Source organism: Galleria mellonella, unplaced genomic scaffold (assembly GCF_026898425.1).
Source record: "Galleria mellonella isolate WM207_F2 unplaced genomic scaffold, CSIRO_AGI_GalMel_v1 utg312, whole genome shotgun sequence".
Classification (NCBI taxonomy): Eukaryota; Metazoa; Arthropoda; class Insecta; order Lepidoptera; family Pyralidae; genus Galleria; species Galleria mellonella.
In genome coordinates, this window is record NW_026442074.1 from 953,507 (window position 1) to 966,344 (window position 12,838).

Consider the following 12,838-nt stretch of genomic DNA (forward strand, 5'->3'; position numbering starts at 1 on the left):
GCAAAACTCCCCTTTTGAGAAAGCCTTATGTCCAGCAGAAATAATAATATTTATAAAAATGTTTGGTAAATATAAATAAATATGCATGAGTGCGAATGTGTCAGGAAGCAGAGCCGCGCGGACGCGTACTTCCTGCCGTCGCAGCGCTGCAAGCCGGCGCTGTTCGGCGTGCCGCTGCTGGTGCCGCTGCGCAACCGCATGACAGGCCGCGACCTCTACGCGGCCGTCTGGACGCAGGCACGTGCCACCTCCGCCACCAACACCACCACCGTCACCACTATCACTACCATCACCACCACCACCACCACCACCACTGTCACCACCACTACCACTACCACCACCACAGCCGCCACCACGACAACCAACACCATAACCACCACCACCACTACCACCATCGTCACTATCACCACTACCGCCACTACCACCAACACCATCACTCCCACTACCGCCATCATCACCGTGCGTCGTGTGGATCGTAAAATTTTAAATACATTGCGCGGTATCATTAATTAATTACACGGCTGCGGTGCATTTCCGGTAGGGAAATAATCTGCCGTCTGATTCAGACCATTCATCTGAATCAACTGTCTTCATTTTGGCCAACCTAATATAGTATAGTCTGTCTCTTATTTCAGTGACATTATTAATTAATTGTTTACTCTTTGCGTCGGTTCGTAGGTCGCGAGGCTGCTGAGTGCGAGACCGCCCGCGCATGATCAGTCCAACCATGCCACCGATTGGTAAGTACGTTTAGTTAAACATTAATTTATGTTTGTAGTTTTTATTTTTTATTAAAATTGGAATTTTGTTCAATTGTCCTTCGCCCATCGTGTCACGTTCTAACGCTTGAACTTGACGAAAATAAATGATTATATATTATAAAAAAAATAATAGCTAACTATATGACCGATATTACTACACATGAAGTTTATCTCTCTCTCTCCCTCTCCCTCTCTCCCCCCTTTCCCCTCTCACCATCCCTCCCTCTCCCTCCCCCCCTCGCCGGTCCTCTCATCCTCGCCCTCCCTCCCTATCCCTCTCACCCTCCCCTCCTCTCTCCTTAACCTCTCTCTCTCCCTCCCTCCCTCCCTCCCTCCCTTCCTCCCTCCCTCCCTCCTTCCTCTCTTACTCACTCTCTCTCTGTGTGTGTGTTTGTTTGTTTGTGTACTGAGCGCGGTGTGTTCCTTTTTCGAACGCACGTACCATAAACGGAAGGTAGAAAGAGAGAGGTTCAATCATAATGAAAGCCAGAGAGTGATCATACAATATACATTCTAAGAACGTATTATAATATTGTTGTTCCATTTGGGAATTATTTGTTTGTAAAATAAAGTTGTTAATTAAATTGCTAGTTTCGTTTATTAATTGAGGCATGACAATGCAAACAAAAGGATAGATGACACAACCATAAACAAGACAATAAATTGACAATCAAAGCAACAATAGTGCGAGAGACTCGTAAACTGTCACATGTTATATATTTGAAGCGTAGACAATTGTGATTTTTAGAAACACATTTTCCATTAAAACTAACGCCGTATTCAGTGTATCTTCGTCGATAAAACGTCGATACATTAAAGTGCATACAGTGTACCTAACTACCCTCAGTTACACTACACGAAAGAGTCGTTACGTTGCCATAACACCGCGCCTTGTCTGTTTGGTCATCAATGCTTGGATCTTCGCTCTACTAAAGGTCAAATTGAAGTCATCTTTATTGAAATACACTTGTTTACAAGCACTTTTAAATCGTCATTTATTTAAATCTACTGCAGGGTTTAGAAAGTTATCTGTTGCGAATAGTCCGCAAGAAACTCAACGGTTACTCTCTTTTAAATCACTGTTGATATTGTGTGTATTTATTTAAATGTATTGTATCTAAAATTACATGGTTAAAGGCCCGTGCATGGATCGACTAACACCGTGCACGTTTGTCATTCAAGTAATCGTTTAAGCGTCATAGCGTAGAGACTATACGCCTTGCAAGGTATTAATGCCACTAAAAATAAGCGACGGACGTTGCGTAGCGGATGTTGGGTGTTGCGAAGGTGCGTCAAGTGGTGTACCGTGATGTGTGATGTGTGATGTGTGTGCAGCGACGACAGCCTGGGCTACTCGTTCCCGTTCACGCTGCGGCTGGTGGGCGGCGGCGGCGCGTGGTGCGGCGCGTGCGCGTGGCCGGCGCTGTGCCGCGGCTGCGTGCTGCCGCCCACCGCGCGCCCGCTCGTGCACACCGGTACGGTGCCCTAAACTAGTACTCACCACCCAATACCTACACCTGCCAGACAACGCACACAAATACACACAAGTACACTTCATATATTATAAACAAATAACTATAGAACCAGAATCAGAAGAAGACTTTGTACAAAAGACGTTTGCTTGGCCACCTCTGTCCCATTTATGTTTCCACCGTGAAGCAGTTTGAAGGTTGAGATATGGCAGTGAATTTACAGGGTATACAGGAATAACATCTTACTCTTCAGGAATGGCAACGCATAGGGGGTATCATGGGTGAAATAGTACACTCTCTTATATCCATAATACTGCTCATGTCTATAAGCGATGGTTACCACTTTCCATCAAGTGAGCCGTCAGCTTATTTACCATTCTAAGTGGCATAAAAAAATACATAAATATTACATATATATATATATATATATATATATATATATATATATATATATATATATATATATATATATATATATATATATATATATATATATATATATATATATATATGAAACAAAGTAACCAGTAAAATTAAGCTTAAAAGTTTATTTTTTTATTTTATCGTTAGCAAGAAATATATACATATATATACATCTTAAAGTCTATATGTCTCTAATATGAACAATCACGAATGTATAGATATATTTCTGTATCAGGAAACACAAGCTCGTCATGTAAATGTTCGAATTCAGACGTGGAGGCGGAGGTAGGCACGGAGGTGGACCCGACCGCGGGCCAGCACAGGCTGCGACCCGCCACCAGACTTTCCTCCTACCCTGACGTATGTAATGCTACTAAGTAGGATTTTTTTTTTATTTAAAGAAAGAAAGAAATAGAAAGAAATAATTTAATCAAAAGAAACATGCGGCCCACACAGTAGCGCACAAAACAAAAACAAAAGAAATCAAAACAAAACAAACAAAAGAAAATAATAATTATATACAAATAGATAGCAATTAAATTATAATGTACGCGTGCGCGCGTGTGTGTCGCAATGTTCTGTGATGTAGGTCCGTGCTCAGCATATTGCTGCAGCGCTTGAAGCGCTACAGCGCTGTTTTTCAGCAAGAACCATTATTATTTCATTTATGTATTTAAAAAAGTGTGTGCTAGTTTCCATTTCGTTGATATTAATGAAGGAATATAATTATTTATTTATTCCTGGCATTTCAATTCATCTTGTACATTTCATTTCGGAGGTTTGTGGGAGGCTGTTATAAAAATGTTCAAACGTCATTTGAAGAGGATGATATCTTACATATATAGATTATGAACTTTTGTATTAAAATTTTACTAATATAAAACATCAAAATAGGATTTGTCGAGATTTTTCGTCATTTGAAATAACGAGTTCGGTAAATTGATAAACGTGCGGACAGCACACATAGTATCTGTACTGACGTAGCAGTACCAGCTTGTGGAATATGGTGCGGTGCGCAGGGCTCCGGCGAGATCAGCCGCGTGGACGGCAGCGTGCTGCGGCGGCGCGTGATGCTGGCCATCGACTGGGAGCCGACGGCGCTGCACCTGCAGTACCAGTGGACGCGCGAGCGGGCGTGTGCCGCGGATGCTGCGGCCGGGCCTGGTACGCCGGGCACGGGCGCGGTGGACGTGCGCAGCTGCCTGCGCGCGTTCACCAGCGTGGAGCGGCTGGACGCGCGCTACGCGTGCACGCGCTGCCGCAGCGCGCAGCCCGCCACCAAGAAGCTGCAGATCTGGCGCGCGCCGCCCATCCTGGTACCGCTCGCCCGCCCCGCCAACCACCAGACACCAGCAAATATACACAAACATACCTAAATTATTACGCACACACGTTTTCGTTCGTTCCCCGTTACTCTATTTGTTTAATGTAGCATTTTCTTTTTTTCTATACCGCTGAGTTGGCATATCAAGCATACGGCCCACCTGATGGATTACCGTAGTCCTATGAACGCCTAAAATACTAAGGGCATTACACGCATGTTACGGACCCCGACGAGACCTCTTTATCCCCTTCTGAAGAATCCCCTGCTGTAATTTCTTGGCAAAACATTAACAGGCAGCTCATTCTGTAACTTGAGCATTCGTGGGAGAAAACATCTCTGTAACTTAAACATACTCAAAGCGGTTTGAAATCTTGTAAATACTGTTTTAAAAAATACTACCAGGCTAAGCTAACACCACATAAGACCCGATCTTCAATAATCGAAATCAATACGAATCGAATATCAAACATTGTATACGAAAACATATAAATTAGCGTTGCCGATCTTCCGTTTGTAGAAAATCTGCGCGCCGATGACTAATCAAATGCTGGATACAAGCGTTGCGCTGCGTTGCATCATTGCCTGACTAATTTTCAACGCATTGTGACCTGAAATGTTTAACTGTATTCAATTTGATGTATTGCTATTTATTTCATTGCGAATGATCGACGACTAAAAATCGCCCCAATGTGACACTAGTCTTAGTCTAATTTTTTTTTAAATGGATGATAATAAAATGGTAACCCCGCCTGCGCTATCGGTATACACCGGCGGGGCACCAGTGAAGGATGATAGGTGAGGATGAAGCAGGTCAGTTAGCTCATCGTGACGAATTCGACAAGAATTGTTCACGATGGTTTCCAGGGGGAACCATGTGAAGGTCGACCTAATAATGCACATTGCTAGCAATGGGGCTGTCAAACCCCATTGCTAACAATCCCTTTCCCCCCAGCCTTAGTCTAATTTCACACAGTAAAAGAATTCTAACAATATTTTACAGATAATCCACCTGAAGCGATTCCAATACATGAACAACAAGTGGATCAAGTCGCAGAAGGTGGTGAACTTTCCATTCCAAGACCTGGAGCCGACGGAGTACCTGGCGTCGGTGCCGCAGGAGACGCTGCTCCGGCACAAGGAGCTGATGAGCCGGCGCCGCTCGTCCGCCGTCCTCCACTCGCCGCTGCCGGAGTGCAGCTCGGGGAGCGACTCCGACGACGCCGCCTCCGATACGCACGCCAACCCGCCTGCCGCGGTACCTACTTACTGTATCACTGTATCGCCACATCGCCACATCGCCACATTTAGCGCATTTAAGTTGCCGATCTTCGGCAATAATTCGGATAACTTTTCGAACTTAATGTATGGCCATGTGGTCCCGGCGTACAATAGGCCATCCCTTCCTCTCTTATGACTGTCGTAAGGGAGGGCGAGAGATGATCAGCAGTGCCCCCTTTAAAACATCTCTAAAGCCTGACTGCGGTTACCAACCCGCCTGCTAAACATGGCAACTACTAGCAAAACCCCCCAAGGGGGGAACCTATGTTCAACAGTGGACTATATATAGTCTATGTTCTATTTAAATACTAATAGAGATAGCTTTAAACAAAATAATTTTTTTTTTTTGCTTACCGATTTTAACAATTAGTATGTGAACATCTACTGAATATGTCATTGCAGGGCACCTCCTAGGTATTATAAAGTAATGATTTATTTGTCAATGTAGGCCAGATCACTAGTTACACATAATTTTACAATAATACAACAAAAACAAAAAGAAAGTTATATTTCGGTGGGGATTTTTTTTTTATACAACTTAGAATGAAACAAAGAAACTTAGAAACAAGCTGACGGCCCACCTGATGGAAAGTGGTAACCGTCGCCTATAGACATGAGCAGTACCATGGACATAATAGAGTATACTGTTTCGCCCATGATAACCCCCCCCCCCCCTCTGCGTTGCCATTCCTTAAGGCTCAGATGTTATTCCTCAGTACCCAGTAAATTCACTGCCATATCCCACCCTTCAAACCGAAACACAGCCATGCAAACACAACTGCTTCACGGTTGAAACACGAATGGGACAGAGGTGCCCAAGCAATCGACTTTTGTACAAAGTCTCCCTCTGGATTTATAATTGATTGTAATTAAACAGTTATGCTACTGCATGACAAATGTTATTATAATATTGACGAATTTTTAAATGACAACCTTTAATCCATTTTCCATTTGACTTTTTATTTAGTTTATATCTAATCTTCACAAAATATTAATATGTTTTGTAAGGCATGGATAGATAGGGGGCATGGATTTGCTTTGTAAGGCACTTGAAATTGCCACTGTCCTTGAAATAATATTTTGCACGCTAATGTTAGCAAAACATGTTAGGACTATACAAATCCTACAATGAACAACAAGTATGTCTTTGCACTTACTATGTACACATGTTTGCAAATAAATTTATCTTTATCTTTATCTTTATCAATATTTCTGATTATTTAAAAAAAAATATATTCTAACGACGATAATAAAATAAAAAAAATATATATATAAAAAAATACTGTTAAAAATTATAACGACATGAGCATGAACATGTATTGTTGAAGGACACACCAAAAGTGAAGGCGAAACTGGATCGCAAGAAGCGGCGCGAGTCGGTGGAGGTGCGGCGGCGCGAGCGGCTGCAGTCCACCAGCCTGGCCGCCACGCCCGTCACCGACGACAACCTGGTCGACTACCACCAGCACCGCCTGCTGCCCGGCCAGGACCCCTTCGACCTCAAGTACCGGCTCTACGCCGTCGTGGTGAGTCCACTGTTTTCACTGCATTTGAATTATTCAATTGAAATCTAAGTTATGTATGTGAGTTTTATTGTTCCACCGTAACTTCTGAATACCAGAACAGACTTAAATATATGGGATGCCATGAGAATTCTTACATGATCTCGCGTGAAGTTAGTTATAATACATTTTTATGTTTAATAAGGAGAGGAGAATAAGAATTTATTCTCTAAAATATTTTTAATGACTCCCAATTTTTTTTTAAATGAGATTTGGTGGGATTTTGTCGACATTACGTGGTTGAAAAACCTTTGGACTGCCTGTAACGTAACAATCTTTATGTTTTCCCCAGTATATTCCGATTTATAACATGGTACTATCTAACGGTAATACTACATTTTTTTACAATGGAACGGTAACCCCGCTCACGCTAACGGTATACGCTGGCGGAGCACCAGTGAGGGATAATAGGTGAGGATGAAAAGGCAGGTTAATTAGCCCATCGTGACCAAATCAACGATAAATTAGTCACGATGGTTTCCAGGGGGGATCGCGTGGAGGTTTCCTCCGTCGCGTTGTGTTTTGTGGGCGTGAGAGTAGCCGGTCGGTAAAATTACCAGAGGGAGACTGTACAAAAGTCGATTGCTTGGGTACCTCTGTCCCATTCGTATTTCAACCGTGAAGCAGTTGTGTTTGCATGACTGTGTTTCGGTTTGAAGGGTGGGATATGCCGTGAATTTACTGGGTACAGAGGAATAACACCCGAGTCCTCAGGAATGGCAACGCATGGGAGGTATCATGGGCGAAACAGTATACTCTGTTATGTCCGTGGTACTGCTCATGTATATAGGCGACGGTTACCACTTTCCATCAGGTGGGCCGTCAGCTTGTTTGCCATTCTAAGTTGTATAAAAAAAATCGGTGTGGTGTGGCGGCAGTCGCACAGCGGGCAGCTGAGCGGCGGGCACTACGTGGCGTACGCGCGCAACCCGTCGGGCGCGTGGCTCTGCTACAACGACAGCTCGTGCCGCGAGCTCACCGCGCCGCGCCCAGCTCACCAGGTGACCACAGCGTGACCACGCCTTCCTGTCCAGTGGCCGAGTGGCTCGCAACACGCCGCTCGTGGACCTTATACTTGAGGAGTGGCCAGGACGTCACCAGCAGACAAACTGCGGTTGCCAACCCGCCTACTAAGCGTGGCAGCTACTGGCAAAACCTCCCTTATGGGTGAGGCCTATGTCCAGCAGTGGACAGTTAACGGCCGATACAATTATGTACATAAATCTGCGATCCATTCGTTTGAAATCTCTAGTGTAAAAAACTTTTACCATAAACATCTGTACGCCTTGTTTTTCTCCATTCTTCACACGCAACTTGCTTTTGCTTTCCACGGTTAAAACATAATTTTTTTTATAGAACTAATAAAGTATCACACAATTAGTGGTTTGCCATAATCCCTTTAGATTTGCAGAAGAGAGAGACATTTTTTAACTTCTGTCTTGCACTACTACTGCCCACTCACTACTTCCTATGCCACTGCGTTAGGTTGACTGGAAGAGATCTCTTTTAGAGATAAGTTCGCCTTTGCTAACATTGTTATTAACTTATTGTTGTTAATGTATGGTTTAGTGCAATAGAGAATTTATAATAAAAAATGAATGTTTATAGGTTTTAGCCCACTTATCACTCACATATCGTGCTCTGTCTCACTTGAGTATTGCTGATTTTTTTTTTGTTTGATGTGGAACTCCGAAACTTCTCTTATGAGGGAGGCCTATGTTCACCAGTGGACAGCAGATACCACCTGGTGGTGCTGATAATGAATCATTAAACATGTTCAATATATTTCGCTCTACTTGAAAGGATGATGGCGACGACGAGGAGCAGCCGGCCATCGACCCGGCGTCCGCGTACCTGCTGTTCTACGAGCGGCGCGGGCTCGACTACGAGCGGTACCTGCCGGACGTGTCGGGCCGACCGCCGCCCGCGGACGCCCCCGACCTCGACCCCGACGATTCGGACCTGAAGAAGATGTGCCGCCTCATGTGAACGGGACCCCGCCGTCCACCTTCCTAGTCAACTGCATACTCCTGACCCGACCCTGGCACCACATCGTACACCATCATTTTAGAAATTTTTAAAGTAATTATGTAGAACTAGAGCAAAAATGCAATTGAAACAAATTACGTTAATTCAATTCACGTATTGTTTTGAATTTTTTTATTTAATTTTTTTTAACTAGATTTTTTTTGAGGATTACCAAAAAAGAACCAAAAGGCAACAGCTATACGGTCCATTTTTTAACTGATGTCATTTAATATTATTTTATTTATTAGCGATTCGCCCCTGGCCTTGCACGAATGCACTGTTAGGATGCACTGTGCTAAAATTCCGTAAATAATATCCAAACGACAGAGAAATCCATTGCGTGATTGAATTGAACGAAATAACACACAAAAAGCTACTTTATTTCTTACTCCTTAAAGATGATTATATCGTGGAGTGTGTATAAATTTAAAAACATCTCCATAAAATTGCATGTATTTATTTTGCTCCCCTACTTTATTGTGGTGGTAAAGTTGTAATTTGTCGTGCTAAGGTACAAGGAATAGAGGGTGCCTATTACGCACGTCTTACGTGTCGCATACGTTATTTTTTTACCGAACACGTGAAATCTTGAGGTAAATATGTAAATTATATTATATGTAATATAAATTCTATTGTAATAAAATTCTGGTGTCTGCACGTCCTTTGTTTCAAGTATCAAAACAGCTGTTTACCTGATATAGAATAATCGAACATGTTCCTTGCAAATTGTCATGTCTCTTATATTAGTAACCTTGTGGGAAAGGTAATTTGAAACTTTTCGATAAATTGCATTTATATTTAAACCAGTATTGGAATATACGCGTGAGTATACAAAAAAAAATATATTTAAAGGTTTAATTTTTCTCAGACTTGTCTTAGGTTTACTAAAATTACACACCTATCCCATCCCATCCCCGTCTAACGTCTGACCGTCATCCCATTATTTGGATCTGCGTGCAATGTTTCTAACTTTCTCGTGATTCAGTACATAAAATTAATTTTTTACCCACTGTACACTCTCTTTTCATTTAAAAGTTTCCTCTTGTCGGTGCAACTAATTCATGCATCCTCTTCCAGCCAGCTCTATCCCAGGTACAAATCCTTGACCTGCCTATACGACATGACGCCTAGTGTTTCTTTTATCTGTCCCATGTAGTTATTCCTCGGTTTTCCCCTTCCTCTTGTCCTCTATATTTGCTTATGATATTTTTTTAAATCGTCATGTCGTATAAGATGGCCCAGCGTTTTGTCCCGTGTTATTATTACTATTATTTATAATATCAGATATTTATCTGTACAATTTAGAAGTACACTTTGTCACGGTAATCGGCGGCTAACGACACTTTGACTAGAAATTTATTATTAAATTCAACAATTTGTTAGGCGGACATTTGTAAAATGTTACGACACATTCCTTGTTGATTTTATTATCGTTTCGTGTACGATGATAAATGGATATTTATTTGTTTTTATGTATATTTTTGTTAAATTTGAAAATTGTGTTATGTGAGCCATTTGGTGTCTGATAAATTTGAAGAGTGGAAATAGGAATCGAAATAAATGGGAGGCGGTATCAAAACCACGATATTTTCTTTACGCTTCACTAGCGTTTAAAAATACAATTATTTTTGCATAATTTGTCGACCTCTCTAAATTATTATATTCATAGCTAACTTTAAATGTATTTAAAAACCTTTCTAAAGCTATCACATAATATGTTATTGTACAATACAGTCATTGTTGGTTTTGATCCCGTCTCTCGCTATATACAGATATTTTTTACTACTTAGTACATGAGATATGGTGTAAGCAATTGAACAAACGGTGTGACGTCACGCCGCTATTTATACGATCGAGACTGATGTGATGTAATATATTATTATAATGCTATTTACTCATCGTTTTATGTTGTATTTAATTATAGAAATATGCCATGCCAGGAATAGTTTGCGCCCAGTTGCACAGTTGCTAAGTGCCTCTTGAAATAATCGCTCTGTTGAAATATTCTCTAAACATTTTGTATTATATTTCGCTATTGGTCGTGTCCCTCTCGAATTTGCTGTAACGATATAACAGTTTTATGCATCGCGATGTAAAACTAGCGTTCTAAAATGTTACAGTAACATTTTATTATGAGGGTAGATTGAAATGTATATAAAACATTGTGGCGCGAATTATTCCCAGGCATTTGTAATATATTTTTACGTACTGCACTCAGCAGCGGATCTAGTGTTAATATTGTGAAAGTATGTTATATAATCAAATTAAATTAATAATAATTATATTTAATTTTATAAAACAACGATCGATGTTTCAGTGCTTTTTTAGCTTATTGTGAAGGGGCTCAACATTCGTTATTACAAGGCTTGGACACAATGTAGTAATGCTTGATAATGTAGTGAGATATTTTAATAAGTATTAGATTTATTTTATTTTAGTCTGACGCGGGGATCGCTCTTGATCTATAAACCGCGATGTGTAGGCTTCGTTCGCACACCGACCGATCGTGATATGAATTTGTACTATATCTTTTGCTGTGGCTCGTCGTACACGTTTGTGATATTTTTCCCATAAAATTTCAAATGAGTCCAAAAATATGGAAATTTTTAGGAGGGACCGTCGACATATCCTTTTGAGTCACGAGTCGGTCTTTGTGTGAATACGTATTCGTCATTGACGATTTCAAATGATCGGAATCATCAACGATGAATGTCGAATCGTATATGTGAACAAGCCGAGATTATTTTAATAAGTGGATTCTAGCGGAGCCAAATTTTATTTGTGATGCATCTAAACCATATTGTCTAGTTATAATGTTACTATTGATATTAACGCCGGCGCTCGCGATCCGCTTATCTCAGGTATATTTAATTTGAAGAAATCTTGTTTCTGTCGGAAGCATTCTAGATACCGGATCGAGTCGGCCCGTGCTATGAAAAGGTGCATACACGCAGGAAGATATTTCATAAAATATATATTAAGCGATAAGTATATATATATTTTTTTATTATATTAGACATTTGGTGTTACGTGCCATCACCTTATCATGTTCTACTCGATACCAAAGCGATTGTTGTTATGGAAATTCTAAAATGTTTCCCACTTATTGATTTTATTTTTATTAAATTTGCCAAGGACTCGAACTTATGAAGGAGTGTATTAAATTGTAATGGCGATTGACTATTGATGAACTGAATTAAATGAATTAATGGAGATAAGGTAACGATGTTCAATATTAAGTTTATAGCACATTTGAAAGATCAAACTTGTAGCTTCAATAATTGCAGGGATGGGAGACAAGTCAATAGAATACAGGATATCCGACTTCTAAACGTGTACCAAACGTATTCCATCGATGTTTTTGGTACAACATGCGTGAAAGAACGAGACAGCAACATCTGCCATCTTGTTATGCGTGCTACCTAAATATTCGTATAGTCTATATTCTTTTCTAGTTTATCAATAGTTCGCCAAGAGAAATAAAGCTGATCATAATGCATGTACCAATATGGCAGCGATGTTAGTTAGCAATTTAAATGTAAGGCTGAATAGCTAGCGAGACACGTTCCGGCGTTGCGTGTACGTGTGCGTGTGGTTTGTATGAACTCATATTTTAATAATATATACAATACACGAGTTTATTTTGAAGTCGTTATCACGTTATGAATATCCCTGTGCAATAAATTTTTATAATCTATACTGTCTTTTATTTAGATCATAAATAGAAGTGTCCTATTTGTAACAATGGGGTCGATTGTGGGGAAGGGATTGTCTACAATACTAGTCCCATTACTAGCAATATATCCTGTCAGATCGACCTACCCTGGAAATGATCGTGCAGAATTCCATCACGATATAGCCTGTAACTAACATGCCTTTTCATCCTCGGCTATCATCCCTCACTGGTGCCCCGTCAACGTATACCGTTGGCACAGACCCCACCTGTTACCATTCCATTAGCAACCATTAAAAAGTAGAATCGATTCTTAG

The 12,838-nt window shown here is 41.0% G+C and overlaps 1 protein-coding gene across 1 annotated transcript in view; it reads left to right on the top strand.

The window, feature by feature from the left end:
• Positions 1-12,545, top strand: part of LOC113510332 (ubiquitin carboxyl-terminal hydrolase 32) — a 61,632-nt gene extending 49,087 nt beyond the window's left edge. Inside the window, exons 20-28 of the mRNA XM_052895925.1 lie at positions 105-237; positions 679-740; positions 2,097-2,236; positions 2,892-3,016; positions 3,676-3,972; positions 4,981-5,235; positions 6,587-6,784; positions 7,699-7,821; positions 8,624-12,545. Of these exons, the coding sequence (XP_052751885.1) occupies positions 105-237; positions 679-740; positions 2,097-2,236; positions 2,892-3,016; positions 3,676-3,972; positions 4,981-5,235; positions 6,587-6,784; positions 7,699-7,821; positions 8,624-8,809 (1,519 nt within the window). The 3' untranslated portion in view covers positions 8,810-12,545. The remainder of the gene's footprint in view (positions 1-104; positions 238-678; positions 741-2,096; positions 2,237-2,891; positions 3,017-3,675; positions 3,973-4,980; positions 5,236-6,586; positions 6,785-7,698; positions 7,822-8,623) is intronic.
• Positions 12,546-12,838: the final 293 nt, after the last annotated feature.